Source organism: Lemur catta, chromosome 10, assembly GCF_020740605.2.
Source record: "Lemur catta isolate mLemCat1 chromosome 10, mLemCat1.pri, whole genome shotgun sequence".
NCBI lineage: Eukaryota > Metazoa > Chordata > Mammalia > Primates > Lemuridae > Lemur > Lemur catta.
Window position 1 is genome coordinate 6373897 of NC_059137.1, and position 19539 is coordinate 6393435.

General features: G+C 59.5%; 1 protein-coding gene and 1 long non-coding RNA gene across 2 annotated transcripts; one reads left to right on the forward strand and one right to left on the reverse strand.

Moving 5' to 3' along the window:
* Positions 1 to 1032: 1032 nt before the first annotated feature.
* C10H9orf50 (chromosome 10 C9orf50 homolog) lies at positions 1033 to 7570 on the forward strand. The gene is given in 10 exon segments (XM_045562097.1): positions 1033 to 1549; positions 1805 to 1880; positions 1984 to 2041; positions 2043 to 2093; positions 3559 to 3649; positions 3740 to 3827; positions 4794 to 4954; positions 6523 to 6685; positions 6867 to 7041; positions 7393 to 7570. Coding segments are annotated over 10 exon segments (1488 nt in total). The 3' UTR covers positions 7501 to 7570.
* A 3182-nt stretch (positions 7571 to 10752) lies between these two features.
* On the reverse strand, positions 10753 to 18350 carry LOC123646363. The gene is made up of 3 exons (XR_006737875.1): positions 18271 to 18350; positions 16898 to 17816; positions 10753 to 13062 (listed from the first exon to the last, which is right to left on the reverse strand). It is a non-coding gene; the product is annotated as an uncharacterized LOC123646363 (long non-coding RNA).
* Between the last annotated feature and the right edge of the window lie 1189 nt (positions 18351 to 19539).

Sequence of the window (19539 nt, forward strand, 5' to 3'; positions counted from 1 at the left end):
CAGCACCCACTGTGGTGGCCCGGGGTGAGGGATGGATCATAATGACCCTGAAGAGGCCCTGGACGCAGCAGGGAGGGGCTGGCAGAGGGACCAGGTGGGGAAGATGGGCTCTCACAAGCATTAGCCCACCTGTTAGGGGGCTCTGAACTCACGAGACCTTCTCTGGCCCTACCCAGAAGTCGTACCAGGGAGAGTGTGACCCCACCCAGGAGCCAGCTCAAAGCTGACAACAACCTGGGAGTTAGGTGTGGAGGGGAGGAAGAAGGCTCAGAGACCCCCCAGCGTCAGAACTGGGGGTGGGACTGGGGTTCTGCCTCCCAAAGGGGGAATTTGTTAAAAGTATATGTGTTGGTGCCACCTCAGACTTGCTGATTCAGAATCTGGGGTGGGAGGTGGGGGGAAGTCATCCGTATTTTCAACAAGCTCCCCACCTGGGGGCTCTGAGGCACCACCTGGATTGGGCGACTGCTGGTCAGGTGTCCCGTCCTCTCAGCTGGTTCTAGGTCTCCTAGCTCCCAGCAGAGCGCTAACAACCCTAGTAGATCTGAAGGCGCCAGCCTGGGCTGAGTGCCCGACCAGCGTGATGCCGGTTCACCTAACAAAGAGGCGGGCGCTGGCATTATCCCCATTCTGCAGGGCACAGCGCTGAGAGGAGGCTGAGAGAAGTTAACTGGCTTGCCCAGGGTTACAGAGCTAGTAAGTAGTGGAGCTGAGACTAAATCCTAAATAATAATTTTAAAATAATAAGAATGGCAGCCAGTCTTTAAGCATGTACAACGTGCCTGGCACTATTCTAAGTGATTGACACGTACTCACTCATTTACACGTCACAGCGACCCAAAAAGGTGGGCACTCCTGCCGTCACCGTTTTTCAGGTGAGGGAACAGACGCTCAGGGGGCTCTGGCCCGAGCCTCTCACTGCCTGCCGGCCAGCGGCGCCACCCCGCTCCGGGCACTATGGCCTGGGCCTGGCCTGCGCCCTGCCCGCCCCCGCCGGCGTGAGGATGCCCTGAGCCGAGCGCAGAGCGCGGCATGTTCCGGCGTCCGCTCAAGCCGGGGGCCCAGGGGGCGCGCGGGGGGCTCCCCGGCGATGGCGACTTCCAACGGCGAGACCCGCCGCTGCCCAAGCTGACCTCGCCCGACCTGCGAGCGGCCCGCCTCCCACGGGGCGCCGCGGGCTCGAGAGTCCCGGGGGGCGGCGCCGCGTGGTGGCAGGACTCGGACGCCGAGTCCCGGGGGTGCGTCGGGGGCCGCCAGCCGCGCCCGCCCTCCCTGTTCCCGGAGCCCCCGCGGGCAGCGCAGAAGGGCGGCGTGCTGAGGATCCTGCTGCTGCCGCCCCTGCTCGCGGCCAGCGCGCCCCGAGGGTCGACACCCCGAGGATCGGCACCCCGGCGCCCAGGGCCTGGAGGGTGCGAGCACCCCCGGAGGTGCGCGGCCAGGGCGGGGCCCGGCTCCTTGGGCGCCTTCATAGGAGAGCTCCTCCCTATCAGGTTCCGGGAGTTCCTGCAACAGCTCCAGGAGAAGTGCGCGGAGCCACCAGAGCCACTGAGTGAGGCCCCGCCGGGCCCAAGGGGGCGGGGCAGGGCCGAGCCATTTCCGGTGGGGGTGGGCCCTGGGGTTCCAGTGCTCCCCACCTTGGTGCTCAGAGAGATGCTGATGTTAGCTGAGTATCTCTCACGGAGTCCTCACAGCCACTCCCTGAGGGCTGGTCCACCACCGCCCCAAGGCTGTGTAACTAGGAGGGGCCTGATCAGGCCCGTTCCCCAGGAAGGCTCACCGCTATTCCCCCTCTTTCTGGCTCCAGCATCCTCAGCACCTCGACATCAAAGGGGCCGAGGGTCTCATCAGTGTCCCAACTGCTCTTTCCTCCCAGACCTGTGGTAAGTGTCAGTCCCCTTCTTGGTCAGAACAGGGTGGCCATCAATGCTTCCAGGGTGAGGGGCCCTGGCCACTTATGGCAGGTGTGGCCCAGGTGTCTTTAAGGGGCCAGTCTTCCTACTTCCAGGATAGTCTTAAGAAGATTTTGCTCCATCAGATCCTACCCTGGGCCTCTGAAGGGTGATCTCTCACCACTCACCACGGCCAACTCGCAGGTGATGGGAGGGGATGGCTGGGGGTGGGGGAGAAAGGGCATGTCTTTGCTTCCTTTGTCTTTCACCCATGGATTGATCCATTTATCCGCCTGTCCATCCATCAATCCAGCCATTCATGTGTCCATCTATGAGTTAGGTCTTCTGCCGAAGCTTTCATAATCCATCTGTGAATCCATTCATCTGTCCTTACATAGATCTATCCAAGAGTCAAGTCTTCTACCAACCCATTCAAAATTCATTCATCAGTTCATCTATGAATCCATCCATCCATTAATCAGGTCTTCTGCCAACACGTTCATAATTCATCCATGAATCTATTCATATATCCATTCTCTCATTCACCCATCCATCCTTGCATACATCTTATCCATCAACCAGGTCTTCTACAACCTGTTTATGAATCTCACCATTCATCCATCCATTCATCTATCTATCATGAACCCATGACTCCATCCATCCACCCATGAATCAGGTCTGCTGTCGATCCATTAATCCAGCCAGCCAGCCAGCCAGTCGTTTATCTAATCACAAACTCCCACACTTCTGTCCACCCATCTGTGCATCCAGTGATCAACTATCTTCAAATCCTTTCATCTACTTGTAAATCCAGGATCCCATTCATCCCTAATCTAGTCATGAAGCCTCCCACAGATCTACGTACCTATCCATGTAATCATCAAGCCACCCGTCCGTCCATCTGCCCGTCCACCCATGATTCAGTCCTATTCAGACTCTTTCCTAACTCACCCATTAGTTCATCCATCCATCAGCCCACTCACCCAGTCTTCCATCCTTTTACCCATCCCACCAACATCTGTCCATTTCTTTCTCTAACTTTTATTAGGTATTATTATATGTCAAATATTGGGGGAAATAAAATAAAAGATAGAGATAAGAGAAGAGCCTGGCATGAGAGCTTACCCGGGCCTAGATCCCATAGCTCTAACAGAGGGGGAAAGAAAGCAGAAAAATCCCTCCAGGTTAAACAGGCTTAAGCAGGGGTAAAGGGTGAAGAGCACTGCCTGTGAGTTTAAAGACCAGGGAGACTACACACATGGCATACGTGCCATTCCTCATCCTGTACCCATGCCAGACACTGGATCACAGCACATTTCCCCACTGAGCCTCAGAACCCTTCCTAACACAGAACTCCAGGCAGACCCTGCGGATGGATCAGAATAGGAAACAGAAATGAAACACATTTACCAGCCCAGGAACTTGAAACCAATCAGGCCAAATAAGCACACAACGCTCACAAGATATAATAAAAACTATGGGCCGGGCGTGGTGGCTCACTCCTGTAATGCTAGCACTCTGGGAGGCCAAGGCGGGAAGATTGGTTGAGTTCAGGAGTTCAAGACCAGCCTGAGCAAGAGACAGACCCCATCTCTGCTAAAAATAGAAAAATTAGCCGGGTGTGGTGGGAGTGCCTGAGCAGCTTACCATGTGTGAGATTCCCTGGTAGGTCCTGCTGGGGACACGAGGCTGCGTTAGAACAGGCTCCAGTGGCCCTCAAGTGGAGAAGCCAAGATTTCAGACTGGCCAGCGGAGCAAGGGTAGGCCTGTGTGTGGCCCTGCAGCTAGCAGAGAGCAGGGGTTCATAAACAGACACTGTTGGACACCTGGGTCCCAATGCCGGTGGCCAGGCACTGTCCTAGACATCTCGCAGTTGCTTGGCTCTTTGGTTGTGCTGATGAAAAGCACCCTCTGCATCTACACAGACATTAAGATATGGTCAGATAAATGGATGCAGACAGATAAATGTGTACTTAAGGTCAGACACGGCATTTCTGAATAACAGAACCATAGGTGGATCAAGCAGGCCCTCCATAGCCTTGACCTTGAGGCTGAAATTAATAACAATAAATGGAACAATTTTATCTATTCCATATAAATATAACAGATACTCTTTATTGAGCACAAACCTTGTGCCAGGCTCTATACTAGCTGCCTCACGTAAGTCATTTGTTACTCACCAGACTCATGTGAGGATGGTATTTTCCTGCCTATGATAAATAATTTAAAGGAGAAAACTCCTAAATGGAGGCTTGGGGACGTTCTGCCAAAGGTCACATGGCTGGCACAGGGCATAACTGAGACTGATGATTGTAACAGGAATAGCTCTGTTAGAGGTGTTTACTCTCAGCCCTGCAGACCCTGGCTGGGCGCTTCTGCAGTGCATCTCACGTCTGCACAACCCTGTGCAGCGGGCACCAAAGTCACATTTTACAGAGAAGAAAACAGGCTCAAAGAGTCAGGATTGACACCCAGGACTGCACAACCCCTCAGTTCGCATTCCTATTCCCTCTGCTAACTTGCCTGGTGTGTAAGAGTGCTGGCTCTGGAACCAGAATGCAAATCTTGGCTCCATCTTGGTCACTGTGTGACCTTGGACAAGTTGCAAAAGTCTCTATGCCTCAGTTTTCTCCCCTATAAAATGGGCATAATGATAGTGTTTCACGGGGGCTGTCTGTCTCTGGTGGGATGGTGCATGTTATGTATATGATTTGTAGGAAGTGCTCAGTAGAGGCCGGCTGCTGTGGTTGGCATTATGCCATGGCCTCATCTTACAGACCAGATGAGGTCACGCGTACAGGATCACACCGCGAGTCTGGGTCTAGTGGATGTGGTGTCGGGGTGGAGTGGGGGGCTTTGGGCTTGGGCCCCGGCCATCCCTGCCCCTCTCACCTCTCTCAGCAGGCCCCACGGTGCACAGGGCCCCAAAGTTAAGGCTGTGCTCACTCGAAGCCCCCCAGAAGAGGCCTCTGGGCCCCGCAGGCGGTGTTGCCCTTTCCGGGTTCGATTCGCTGACGAGACCCTACAGGACACTGCACTCCGCTACTGGGAGCGCAGCTGTGCAGGTAGGCAGACAGGATGGGGAGCCTCAGGACTCCGGAAAGTTCCAGCCCGGAGCTGGGAGGGCAGAGGCTATGGCTCTAGGCCCCCAGAGTGAGGGGCCGGCCTGCAAAGGCCAAGAGATCACTGACCCTGCAGAGGAAGTACCTGAACTGGCCTCCCTGGAGGATGTTGGGGTGACCTTCAAGGACCAAGTAGAGGGTCTGAGGTCCAGCAGAGGTATCCCAAGGTGGGTAGCACCAGGGAGCAGCTGAAGCGGTGGCCCAGGAAACGACGGCTATCCAGGTCTGGCCACTAAAGGACTTCTTGCTCCAAGGGGTCCCTACACACTGTATCTGCCCACCTTGGAACCAGCACCCATGGCTTCCCAAGCCCACGTCTGTGCCCCCCACCACACAGCCTAAAGGGGCTCCTCTAGAAGGGCCAGAAGCCACTGGAAGCATCTTCCTCCCATACCCATGAAGGCACCCCTCAGAGCCTGGCTGGGGAGGTACCCAGGAAAGTCGAGAAGAACCTTCTCTCTTCTGGGGACGGCTGCCACTGCCTAGTCTAGCAAAGAAGCTAAGAGCCACGAGGCCTGGGAGCAATGGCGTCTGTTATGCATACTCTCCAGCGAGCTTTCTGAGTGGGTGTTGGGAGGCAGAGGGAAGAGCACGTCCTTGCTCTGCTGTAACCTTCCCTGAGCTCCACCTTCTCCGCATGCCCAGCCTCTTCTCTTCTCAGCACCCAAGAGTTCCCAGAGCTTCCAACGGGCAACATCCTGCAGCTATTTACTGAGCACCTACTATACGCAATTTCAAGAAATGGGTGCCTCAAAGCCTAGCTGTGGGTAAAGCCCTACAAATCTAGGACCTCCACTGATTCAGGAGGGATCCTACCCAGCCAGCTTAGAGTGGCAGGAAGTTGGAGATGGAAACTGTGATCTTTGCCCAACTTCTGGTTGTTTGATGGGAAAACCAAGGCCCCAAGAGCAGAAGGGGGCTTGTGTATGTGACATGGCAGTCAGAGTGCCCCAGGCTACTCTTGGGAGTCCAAGACAGGACAAGCCCAGAAGAAACAATTTTATGCAAATGTTGGCTTGGCTCAGCCTCTGGCAGGAGGAGCTGTGGTCGGACCCCAGGTCCACAGGAGATGCAGGGCTCAGCCTGCTGCTTCCCAGCCCTTTCCATCCTGAGGCTGCTGTTGGGGAATTCGGGGTTCCTGAGGCAGCTGTTGGGCAGGAAAGGCTGCCAGCCCTCCCTCCACCCCTCAGCATTCTCAGCATCCTCTCTGGGATCTCCACGGGGGGGTGACTGGCCTTCCCACTGAGGGAAAGGGGGCCTGTTTGGGGCTGGAGCAGGAGTGGGTTAGTGGGGGGTGGGGCACAGCTTGTGTAATAACAGCAGAAGAGTCACGCAGGATAGTTTTAAAACCCGAGCTTTCTCTGGAGGCAGCCGGAAGGCACTGGGGAGCCCAGGTTGCCATGGAGACAGAGATCTGCCTGGCCTTGCCTGCCAGAGGGAGGAGGGGAGAGTAGGGGCGCCAGGGGGTCCCCTTCCCGGGTTGGGATCTCACCTTGCCCTCTCTCCTCCAGTCCAGCAGAACGTCACTGAGAACCAGACGTCCACCCTTCCGGCGGTGTCGGAGCAGCTGTTCAGGAGTATTGGGAGATGGCTGGAGAGTTTGCCCAAAGCCCTGTACCTTGGGGGCAAAGAGGAGGCCCTGCCCAGCTCCTCCTGCTGGAACTTCCCCAGCCTGTGAGGCTCTGCGGAAGGGGACAGGACTCAAGAGCATTGCCAGGGCTCCCCCATCCTTGCCCTCAGACCTCCCCATCCAGCAGTGGGCAGGCTGTCAGTCTGGGCCCTCAAGGGCCCTGCCAGCCCAGGGTGGGCCTGGGACTTAGGATCCACAAAGCTCACCGGCTCCTGTCTTTCCCAGGCCCACCCAGGAGCCGCAGGGCCACTTTTCTAAGGACACCCCCATGAACAGCAGCCTGCCCTTCATCCCTAGGACCACCACCCAGAGGCAGCGGGGGGACCTCCAAACCTTACTGGATACCCACAACAACCAGGAGCAGGTGGGCAAATCGCCCTGCTCCTTGGGTCCTAAGCTGGTGAGCACCTACTAGCAGCCCTGCTCAGTGGGGTGGCCAGGGCTGGGTATGCCCTCCCTGCACACTCAGTCACCAGGGGGCTCGCAGTGGCCAGGCCTGTGTACCTGCATCTCCCTCAAAGTACAGCAGTCAAGGGGGTAGTCTCTAAGTTGGCCCTCCTGGGTTCAGATCCCAGCGCCACACCTGCAGGAGGTGGGGCCTTTCTGCATCTCAGTTTTCTCATCTGTAAAATGGGGCTGACAGCCGCACCTGTGCCTTAGCGCTGTGGGGTACAGTCTGCTGGGCTCACGGAGCCCTATCCTCTGCCCGGAGGTCCCAGCAGCACCCAGCTGGTCCTCCCCCTCATTCTAGGAGTCTTTCTTGCCCAGATTGGTGCTGCAGTCGGTCCTGAGGCGAGGCCACCCTAAGGGGTACCAGCTTCTCCTGCCGTCCACAACACTGCAGCGGGCTCAGAGATGAATGCCCATGAACCCACACCCAGCAGCCCACATGGGCCGGGCAATGAGGAGGGCCCTCCCTTGCACCACAAATAAACACACACCCCAGGTGGCTGGGACCTGCCACTAGGTCTCAAGGTACAAGCCTCTCCGGGTACCTGACTGCTCGTCTTGGGGTTCCTGGACCAGGGGAGGAAATGTGCGGAATTACAGCTGGGATGAGGCTTGGGGTGGGGGCAAGGCATCCTCAGGGTTCAGGGCTCGTTCCAAGTGAACTCCACTTCTGGAAGGTGGGAGACCCTGCCACACACCTCAAACCTGGGATCAAGCCTCTGTGGAACTAATCAGCCCACACCTGAAGCAGGCACCCATGGTGACCTGAGCCCCCAGGCCCTCACCCCCACCAGCCTCCATCTTTGGCACCAAAGGCTAAGTCGCTGACCTACGATCGGGTGAGGGCGTCCAGACACCAGCCCAGGGAAGAGAGCCCTGTGTGTGGACAAACGTTAGTCTTCTGCGTTTTTCTGACCGCTTTCCTATCCTCTGGGCCCTTGAGGGCAAGCCTCTGGGTGGGCTGGCGACCGGGTGGGGGACAATGTTCAAATCTGCATCAGGAGAGCTGCCCTCGTCTGGAGTCCCAGCTACTGGGGAGGCTGAGGCAGGGGTTCAAGGGTTGCTTGAGCCTGGGAGTTCAAGACTAACCTTAAATCTGCATCAGGAGATGGCAAACGACAAGGCGGCATGCGCTGACCCAGCATCCCCAGTGCACCCCCAGGCCCCTGCCACACCTGTCTTCCTGGATGAAGTTTGAGCCCACTCCTCTCCTCGGAGCTGCCCTTTGTCCCCCTCCCCTCGCCATTGCCCGTGATCTGAGTCTTTATCGCCAGCTCCTGGCTGGGCAGGAAACAGCCGTGGAACCCACGCGGGCGCCCCGTTTTCACGGCGAAGGAATCGGCAGCTGCTGGTGGGTTGGGATGGACCGCGGTCGTTGGGTGGTTTGGGGCCTGGGGGGTTGTGGCTGGGTGAGGCCTTTTGTGAGCCAGGCCCCCTGGCTCCAGAAGAAAGGCGACAGATCTGGCATGAGCCTTGCGGGCGGGATGGTGGCCAGGCTATAACCGCCCCTCCGCGGGGGCTGGAGTGGGATTCAGCCCCTGGGTGTCCCCTCCCTCTCCCGATCTGGACTTTTCCCGCCTCGCCCTCCGACCCAACCTATTTCCTGGAAAGCCTGCGGTCCCAGAGGAGGCCTGATTCTGGCACCTACAGAGGGCCAGCGGGGACTCCCAAGGGCATCTCCTCCCGGTGGCCTTGCGCAGGCCCCTCTGCCTCAGTTTCCCCCACGAACTGCGCCGGGCCCCCACCCGCAGCCGCCTGCCGCGCCGCGCCGCGTCCACGCGGGGGCAGTGTTGGCCTGGCTTTGGCGCTGCCCGGCGCGGCCGAAACTTCTCAGCCTCTCCCGCCGGGGTCGGAAACTTTCCCCCGCGCCCTCGCGCTCGCGGCCGGGCCTGGGGGGAGGCGCGCCGCCCCAGCCCCAGCTTCTCTTCCTCGCTTTGTGGTTAACCCAGAACTGCTAAGCTTGCAGCCGCGCGCAGCACCGAGCACTGGGGGCCGAGTCCGCGAGGAGCGCTTGGCGGCCTGGGGGGAGGCGGCCGCGGAAATCCCGGGCGGCGTCTCGGCCCACCCTCGGGCCCGCGCTCTCCCAGCCCTTCCCGGGACGGGCCCACGCGGGGGGCGCCACGCGGGACCCCTGGAGGAGGGTCCGGGCCAGCCTCCCTCCCGCTCGCCCCAGCCCGCAGCGCCCTTGCTCGTTCCCGCTCGGCCCGCGCGGAGCTCCCCCTCCCTCCTCTGCAGACCACAAACCGCAGACGTGGAGTCTGTGTCCACAGGACGCAGAGCCCCGCGGCCCGCATGTGCCTCTCTGTATGGGAGCGCGTGCACACACCGCACACAGAGAGGCACAGCGCGCGCACACACACACACACACACACACACACACGAACGAGCATACGCACACCACAGGGACTCAACACACACAGACACCACGCATTTCAAAACACACCCCATGCACACATCACACACATGCACAGGTGCGTGCACCACAAACAAGCACACAGCGGAAACAGCACGGCCTCAGACGCCACCCAAGCATGCCCTTTCGCAGTTAGGGTCTCCCAGGGACCCCAGCCTCCACATTCTGGAGTCAACTGCTGACCTGGAGGCCACAGATGCCTCCCCACTGGGCCTCTGTAGGTGCCTGTCTGTCCACCAACATGCCCTCCTCCTGCCTTGAACTTGGCTGACCAAGGAGGGGGGTGAGGAGGAAGAGCAGGAGTGCTGCAGTAGGGAGGGACCCTGCCCAGCTCTTTCAGGTCCTCCATCTCTCACCCCTCCCTGTCAGGCACCCCACCCCCTCCCTGGCCATCCCAACAGGGCCCTCTTCACTGGTACATTTCCACTCAGGGCTGGCAGGTGGCCTGGTGGGTGGCGGCCCCTCCTGGGCTCCAGGGAGCAGCATGGCTGGAAGGCCAGGAAAACACCTGCTCCCCCCAACCCCAGACCCACCTGAGCTGCTGGGGGACAAGGCAGGTGTACTCCCCCAACCCCAACCCACCTCAGCTCAGTGAGGCCCTGCCTGCCCTTCTTACTCTGAGCAACCACAGCCCACCCCACCCCACCCCACCCCACCTCACCCCTGCCCCTGGCCACGGGCAGACCCTGTGCCCAACCAGGGCAAGGGGCAGTGGGAGCTGGGTCCAGTTGGGGGGTGGAGGGGAGGAACCAAGGCGGAGAGCACCGGAGAGGCAGGACAGTCACTGCTTTCTCCAGGCGTTTCTGCCTCACCTGGCCTCCGCGCCCCCGCAAGTGAGGTTCCCCAGCCCGGTTTGCTGATAAGGACGCTGAGCCCCGAGAGCTTAAGGGGTCTTACCTAGGCTGACCTGGAGCTGGACTGGCCCCACGAGTGTCCCGCACCAGCCGAGCCCTCAGCCGCACACACAGGGGATCTCTCATCAGCTGCGGTCAGTACAGGAAAACGAGGCCCAGAAAGGTTCGATGCCTTCTCAGGGTCTCACAGTTATCAGGTGCGGGAGTCAGGATGCAAACTCAGCGCACGTGAGGAGATACTGACACACTTCTTCCCAGGAGCAGCCCAGGTCTCTAGCTGAAGGCAGTCTGTGGGCGATCCCTCTTCCCAAGGTGACGGGGGGTGTCTGGAGGACCCTTCCTGCAGCACACGGGGCCCGTGGAGGCAGGAAGAATCAGGGCAGGGTCACGGAGGAAGAGGCGTTTATTTGGAGAAGGTGGAATTTGGCAGAAGCAAAGGGCCTGTGGGCACAGAAGTCTCACCATAATCCTGACAGGACAGGCGGGACCCCGACAGGGAGCAGGAGGGGCAGGGCCAACTCCAGGCCTGCTCCAGGAGGGGGGACAATGGGAGCCACTGCAGATGTGGACCCTGGGTGCAGCCAGCCCCAAGCGGAGCTGCAGGGGCGTGAGCTGGCCCAGTGGGCTCACTGACCGTCACTCTGCAGGCAGTTCATTGAGCACTCTTCTCACCCTTATGGACTGAATCTTTGTGTCTCCCCAAAATTCATGTTGGGACCCTAATCCCAGTGCGATGGCGTTAGGAGGCGGGGCCTTTGGGCGGTGATTAGGTCACGAGGGTGGCCCTCCTGAGTGGGATCAGTGCCCTTGTCAGAGAGACCCAGAGAGCGGCCTCACCCTTCCCCTGTGCGAGGACACGGCGAGAAGTCAGCGGTCTGCAAGCCGGAGGAGGCCTCTCCAGAACCCGACGGTGCCGGCGCCCGGACCCCAGACTTCCAGCCTCCAGCCCGTGCTGATGGTCATTTGTCACAGCAGTCAGAACAGACTCAGAGAAGCACCTACGCATGCTGTCCCCGTGCTGGGCTCTGAGCACACAGCAGACACCAGCATGATCAGTCCTGCCCTTGGAGTCTACAGTCGCTGGGGGCGTGGACTCAAATGGGCAATTCCAGGACACAGTGACAAGTGCTACCACGGGAGGCCCGGGGCTCTGGGAGCAGGGAGGGGGGACCCACCCCACTGCGCAGGGTACGGGGTGGACATCTGGACTTTCTCACAGCAGCGAGGTGGAGGCGTGCTCAGAAGTGCACAGAGGAATGAAAGGGAAGAGAGGTGACTGCCACGGTCCCTGCGCAAGGCTGGTGCTGCCGTTCTCAGCAGGGACCCAGGGAGGCAAGGGGCATAGGAGGGCTGTTGGCCAGGCAGAGGGAAGGTTGGTGTTCCCCTAGCCAAGACAGACAGACACGCATCCTGGTCCCAGCCACGCGGGGCTGCCCACTGCCCATTCCAGCTGCTCTGCGTTGTCCATGCCACTTACCAACTTGTTCGCCCCACCGTGCCCTCCCTCTCCCCTCATTTCTGCCTCTCTGGGTCCTTCTGTCTTCCCTCACAAACATGCCGTAAATGACAGACAGTCTGCACCTTCCAGGGGCTCCTGTTGGAGGCAGTCAAACCCCTCCATGAAGACATGTACCACCACCTCCAGGCAGCCCCACAAGCCTCAACACTGCCCTATAAATAGCTCCAGGAAAGCAGGAGACAAGTGGTATTCACTGTGCCACTTGTGCCCATCACAGCCAGCTTTGGGCACTAGGTGGAGTCTGAGCCAGAAGCAGGGACTAGACTCACTAGGCTGGGCCAGGTATTTCCGGGGCTCTGGAACTCTCCTGAACAGTGAGCCTTGGACCCTGAGAGCAGCAGCCAGGAGCAGCTCCTCTGCCCCTCCCATCATGGAGCCTGGGGACCCTTACAGACCCACCCACCAGGGTTTCCCTGGTTTACTGTCTGCACTTGGCAGCTGTGGGGGCTTCAGTGATGCCCCCAAACTCCCAGGGAGCCCCCTGCCAGGCTCTGGGCAGACTTCCGGCTCTCGTGGCTGCAGAGCCCAGCAAACCGCAAAAGAGTCTGCCTTTAGGAACCTGCTGGCCCAGACACTCTCCAGCCATCTCGAGGACCCAAAGCATATTCTTCAGGGAAAGCCACCTCCCCAGGCTGGGTAGTCATTCTGGCAGTGTTAATTAGAGCCACCAGGAACCCACAAGATGGACCTGGGCCCTGCCCTCACAGAGCTCAGAGTGCAGCGGGAAATCCCAGAGGAATCACGGTCAGTGCCGCTGAGCAAGTGCTATGTGCAGACACTGATCCAAACACTTCTGCTTAGGGTTTCCTTGCCCTTGAAGGAGGGCCCAGCTCTGGGAAGTAGGCACTGCTCCTACAGATGACGAAACCAGGGCGCAGAGAGGTTTAGTAACTTGATCAGGGTCACACAGCTGAGCTACAGATAAATCATGGTAAAAGCTGTCATTCGGGAGGCACAGGCCCCTGTGGAAGGGAACATGGAGCAGCTGCCTCCTCTGAGGCTGATGCGCCTTCCTCCAGGAAGGCAGCCCAGATTTCCTCCAGCCCAGCCACACAGGGGCATAGCCAATGTGTCCAGGCTGGCAATCTTAGCAGATGCTGCCCACTTTTTGGTTCCATTCCTCACTCCTCATTCCTTCATTTGTTCACAGAACACGTTCGTTGAGCAACTGCAGTGTGGTGGGCCCTGTGAATGAGACAGGAGAGTTCCTGCCTTGGGAGCCCACGTCTTGGTGGGGGAGACACGGGTGGGACTGGCGGCACACAGGGCCTGTGCTCAGAAGGGCCCTGCAATGGTTTCACGCCCTGCTCTTGCCATCTAGAAACCTATAGCACATTCTGAACAAGCGGCCCGCACCTTGTGTAGCTGCCCCGACACAGACGCTAAGCTGGCAAATGCTGGGCTGGGTCCACAGGGAGGGCTGGTGGGAGGGTCCCAGAGGGTTTCTTGGAAGAGCTGTCCAGGCAGAGAGGCTGAAGGGCCAGAGTGAGGCTCAGGGGATGACGGCTCCCTGGAGGTGACATCAAGGAGCAAGCTTTGTTCTGCCTGACCCCAAACCTCCTGTCCTAACTGTCCCTGGATCCTCAAGGCAGCTCCTCAGTACCAGCAAAGCTCCCGAAGGACTTTAAAAATACCCTCCACCTATGTATGGACTAGATAGAGCGCACACGCGGCACAGCTTTCGGAAGGCACGAACAAGAAACCAGGGAGAAGAAAGCCCCTCCCAGCCAGCCCCCCCCCCCTGGTCCCTCCCACTAGGTAACCCAGTTTCCTCTGCGCCTTCCAGAGATATTCTGTGCACATACAAGGAAGTATGTACATGCGTGGATTTTTATATTTTAGTGTCGATTTTACATAAATTCTGTATTGTACACACTCTCCTGCACTTGGCTTCTCATTTCACAATCCAACTAGGAGATCATAAAAGGCTCTTTCAAGGTCACTGGATTGTATAGATGGTGAAACTGGGGCCCAGAGTGTCATATGGCAAATATGGGTGTTCTGGTGGCTCAGGCATAGAGCCTGGCCTTGGCACGGGGCAGTCTATGCCCCTCGCTGTGCCCACCAAACAGGCCTCCCCACAGCCTCTCTCCTGTCCTAACTGCAAGGGCTGCCAAAGAGGTACGGTGTGATCTCCATTTCCACCTGTGGCTCAGAGACGCACAGCCACTGTCCCAGGGCCACACAGCTGAATCAGGGTTGGAACCCACAAAGCCGCACTGCCTTCCAAGAGCAGGTGCATGTCCCTGGGGGACACTGCCCCTCACCACGTACTCACAACCTCCGTGACATGACGCTGGATGTGGAAGCCCTGACTTCAGCAGGTGAGATTTGGGCAGTGGATCCTCCCAGCCCGACAGAGCCACTAGGACAGAGCTTGCAGGGGTCCCAGCTAGGCCTAGGGGGTGGGGCGGGGCCCGGTGGCCGGCTCGGGGGCAGGGCAGGTGTGGGTGCCTGGTCTCCTAGGCCCCAGCTGTGCCGTGAGGCTCCTGGAACGCCCCCAAGCCTGTCTGGTCGCCAGGGAGGGCTGGCATCAGCTGGCTGAACGTGCCTGGGGCTGCCATCCGATTCAGCACTCGGGTTTGAAGCATCATTTTTATTGTGTTTTGTTTATCCAAAGCTCAGCTTGGAAATCCGCTTTCGTGCCTCCCCATCCTAGCTGGTTTGGATTCAACATCCGCTGTTATCTCAGCCTTGAAAACAATTCCCCCTGAGTCAGGGGCTCTTTCCCCGAGCACATTTGGCCCCTCATGTGCGGGTGCCTGTGGCCGGGCTGCAGGACAGCACAGCAGCCACCTGTCCTGGCCAGCCTGGGGCACGGGGGCGCCAGCCCCTCAAGAGCTGTGTGATGAAACCTCCACAGCGCTGGGGGCACGACCCTGGGGGGGGTCATGAGACCCTGTGCTGAAAGCTAAGGGCCTTCCTTGCCCAGGAAAACGTCCCTATATACACTTTTCCATCAATTCAAGGAACTTCTAGGACCTTCTGAGGCCCATCCATGGACCCCTCCCTCCAATTTAGAGCCTGTTCTAAAGGAACCTCACAGTCAGCCTTTTGGTATCATAATCATAGCAGCTCAAATTGAACTGACGGTTTCAGGCACTGTGCTTTGGGATTTCTCTGATCAACTCATTTACTCCTCACAGTTGAGGCACAGAGAGGTTGGGTCACTCATCCAAGGTCACACAGCTAGGAAGTGGTGAAGTCAGGATCCCAAGCCCAGCCAGTCTGGCCCAGGACTGCACTCCTAACCTCACACACACTGACACACTCACACACACACGCACACACACGCACACTGCACACACACATACACTCACACACACATGCACACACGCACACTGCAAACGCCACCAGCACGGCGCCTGGCTCCTGAGTAAACCTGTGGGTGAGGCCCAGGGACAGCCTGGGGTGGAAGGGCCCAGGCTAAGCGCCCAGGCTTTGGGTCTGGCTAAGCTGGGTGACTGAGGTCCAATCCTCTATGAGGATCAGGTGAGGCCCCCTGGAGGTCCCCTGGCCCAGGGCCAGAGAGCAGGGAGGAGTTGATATTACTGTGAGGGAGTGACAGACAGTGGGGACACCCCTCACCAGGGACTGCCACCCAGCACAGGCAGCCTCTGCCCCCTCCTTCTCCCTCTGCCCTTCCTCTCCCCTCCCTCTTTCCCCCCTTCATTTCTCCCCTCTCTCCCCATCTCACCCCTACTTCCCACCCCCAATTCCCTCCGTCCCTCCCCCTCCCATCTTCTCTCTCTCCCTACCTTCTTCCCCTCCTCTTCTTCCTCTTCTCTCCCTTATTGCTCCCTCTCTCTTTCCTCCTCTCTCCCTCTTTCTTCCCTTCTCACTTCCCCCCTCCCTGCCTTCCTCTCTCCCTCTCCCCCCTCTCCCCACCCACAGAAAGGGGCAAGACTTACTCACCCCTACAAGCAGTCCTCTATCCTGGGGACAAACAGCCCACCTCCTTAAACAGCACAATTCTGAGAAGTGCCGAACCGTCTGGGGGAGCTGCTGGTTCCACCTGGGGGCCTGCGTTTGCCCACGGAGGAAAGGGAGGGCCACACAGGCTGAGCTGCAGACCAGGCCAGGCCACCTCCATGGATCGGATCCGAGGCCTCTTGCCCCCGTCCCCTGCCCTGGGAGGACAGGGAATGAATGGCCTGCTCGGGCCTTCCAGGCTGGGATTTCCAGCATTTGTGGAGTTAAGACCCTAATATTATTTTCCAACAGTTTTTGGTGGTTTAATAGAATTGAGGGTAAATCTAACTTGCAAATTTTCCCTTTTGATCTCTCTCTCTCTCTTTTTTTTTTTTTTTAGTAGCTCAACAGAATAGGGCTTAGAATAAAACTAGAGACTGCTCTCTTCTTTCTCCTGCTCCTGCCAGGGCTCTCCTGAGGTTTGGAGTCCTGGGGTGTCCCTGAGCATGGTCACCACAGGCTGGACTCCCGGTCTGCAGCCCTGACTTCCCCTGCTGCCCTCACCCCCATCTAGCCCTGACTGGACAGGCTCCTCCAAGCCTGAGATCCTGCCCCTCTGCCTCCTCCCTCCTCCCTTCCTCTCCCTCTGTGCTCCCCTCCCCCTCTGCAGTAGGCCTCTGGCTTCTGCTTCCTCTCCTAAGCCAGACCCCTTCGTGCCCCACGGCCTTTGCACGTGCTTTTCTCAATACCTGGAATGTTCCTCTCACCGGCTTCACTGGCTCCTACTTAGCATCAGCTTCAGATGTCACCTCCTCAGGAAGCCCTCCCAAATGAAGCCAGGTCCCCAGGGTTCTCCTTGCTGTGTGGCACTTACCACAATCGCATGTGAACAGTGGCAGCATTCATTACCGGTGCACAGAGGCCCACACTCGGCAGACCCTGGGCTCCAAGAGTTCAGGGACTGGACAGGCCCCTAACCCAGAGCCTGCCATGTAGAAGGGTCTGGGTAAAAGCTGGGGAAAGGGTGGGATCCTACCTGTGGGCATCTCCCTGCTGTATTCTCTGCCTCAGTTTCCCTGCCTATAAGATAAGGGGGAGGGTCCCTTACCTGCACCGGCCATGTGATGACTCCCTGATGTTCCCTCTGGGCTTCTGGCAAGGATCGCACTCATTTCACGGTGTTTGACTTCTTTGATTATCTGATTTTCCAGGGAGGAATTCTGGGCTGGCAAATCTGGGCGGGGGTGGCATCTGCTGGGTATCTGGGCACCTGTCCCATCCCACCAGCCTAGGTGCACCCAGCGTTCTTGGGGAGGCCCGCTAAAACTGCCCGCTCTTGGCAGATACGTCCCACACAGAGAAAGTCTCCCAGGGCTCGGTAACGGCCCATGACGAGAGAGACGCTGCTCTCTTTGGCCTCAGCTATAAAATCAATCAAGCATGAGGGCTCCGGAGACAGACAGGCTGGGTTCAAATTCTGACTCAGTCACTACAGTGAGACTGGGGCTCACCACTCACTTCTCTGTGCCTCAGTCCCTGGTCTGTATAATGGGCATAATCCCACACCTCCACCCTGGGGTTCTTGTGTTGACCAGATGGTTTCCTGCCTGCGCCCTGGGGGCCAGCAGCCCTGCCTCTCTCACTGCAGGGGCAGTGGCTAGGCCTCAAGTCTCTGGGGCCAAAGAGTCCCGGTCAACACCCAGCTCTGCTACTTAGCTGGCTGTGTGACCACCCAGTGCCTCAGTTTCCCCATCTGTAAAGTGGGGATAATATGTACACCTGCCTCTTAGGTTGGCTGCCTGCATTCAGGGTTATATCGTCATCTGCTTTCATTATTCCCAGCCTGGTCTCACGTCACCCCATGAAGGTCTTGCGGTCAACGGAAAGTCCAGGGAGCACTGCCAGGAGCCACTTCCCCTGCTGGCTGTGTGACCTGGGGCAAGCCCCATGCCTTCTCTGAGCCCCAGGATGTGCACCTGAGAAAGGGAGGGCGAGGGCGCCGGGCGCTGGAAGGTCTGCATGGGAGCCTGCAGGGAGAGAGGCGGGGACAGTACAGACTGGCAGGCAGCATCCATTGTCCCTTTCACTCCTGTAGTTACTCCAGACAGGTAGGGCCTCCACCCCTGCATTACCGGTGGGGAAACAGGGCTGCAAGAAGGGATGTGTTACACCTGGACAGGGAGGGAGGGCATTCGACGTCCACCCCTCAACACTCCACGACGCTAAGCCCCAGAGGGGGAAGACGGGACCATGGGTCACACAGGGGCACAGGCTTGCCTGATGCAGGAAGTGGATCCCGGGGGCGGGGGGAGGTGCAGGTACCCCAAACAGTGCCCGGCTCCCTGCTTGCATCCCTAAGATCCAAAGGCCACCGAATGTTCCCGAATTTCCCTCCCTAAAAGGCCCCTCCCCAAGAAGGTCTCAGCCAGGGCTTCCTGGGCAGGGAGGAGGGCAGCTGGGTAAGCCGAGGCAGGGGCTGACCTGGGGTCGCACAGCCCAGGCGGGGTCCGGAAGCCCGGCCGCCCTCTTCCCAAGCGGGGGCTCAGCCGTCGCCCAGCCCGCCGCGGGCCCTGCAGGGACCTGCCCAGCTGGGACGCGCCGGGCCTCCGGAGGTCCGCGCCTGGCCCCAGCCGGGGATGAAAGGGGAATCCGCCGAAACCTGCCTCCCTCCCGGCTCGCCCGCCCCTTCCGCAACCGGATCTGGCTGGGGGCGCCGGGCTTTGATGTCCGCGCCGCGGCCCCCGCGCTCGGACCGCTCGGGAGACTCCGGGAGGCCGACTTGAAAGGGCGCCGCGACCGGTCCCGGGACTGGGCGGGCAGCTGGGGAGGGAAGGAGGGAGGGCGGGGGGAGGAGGTAGACAGACAAGGGTTCGGCTCGACGCCCTGCCCAGGGGCCAGACCCTGCCCGAGGAGCAAGGAAAGGGTTGCCCCGGCATTCAAGGCCCTGCTGGGGGCGCCCTGCCTGCACCGCCCGTTCCCACGCTCGCACTCGGCCCCTTGGCCCGACAGGCTATTGCCCCATCTCGGGCCCTAGTTCACGCAGTTCTTTCTGCCAGAAACGCCCGTCCCATCTTTCCCTCCCAGGCCTCGGCTCCTTGCGGGTGTGGGGCTGGGGGCAGGGGTGGTCGTCTCTCTGCCTGCCGGGCCTCCGGAAGCCGCAGTTCCTCCTCCCCGGCTGCCCCCCCCCCGGGCTGCTCCCACTCCAGCAATCCCTTGCCCGGGACCCAGCTGTGGGTGCCTGGAGGGCACCCTTGCAGCCCCGGGCCTGGACAGCTGTGTGGGGGCGCTCAGGAGACAGAGAGAAGGGGTCTCCCTTCTTCCCACCTCCGGCCGGGGCAGAGGGCCCTCCTCCCGCCACTGCATCCCTTGGGCGCAGCCACTGGCAGTCCCCGGGAAGTCCTGGCCTCCGAGTTCTCTGCCCCCAGAGTCCCAGGAGGCTTTGTAGCTGCCTCCTTGGTCCCTCTCTGCTGCCCCATCCCACCGGTTTACCGGCGGCTCCCAGGCCCAGCGCTGCAGGCTGAGGACGGAGTTTTAGCTCCAAGTTGCAGATGAGGACACTGAGGCCCACAGCAATGTCAAGGTAGCTGGTTAGGCTGAGGTGGCTGTGCTGGGCATCAGGCCCCTGGGGAGCCGGGCGGGGAGGCGGGCACCAGGCTAGTTTCAAACCTAGGACTCTTCCACCAGAGCCTCCTGGGATGGTGAGAGGGCCCGGGCCCTGTCCGTTTGTCCATGGTAGGACGGAGGGTCGTC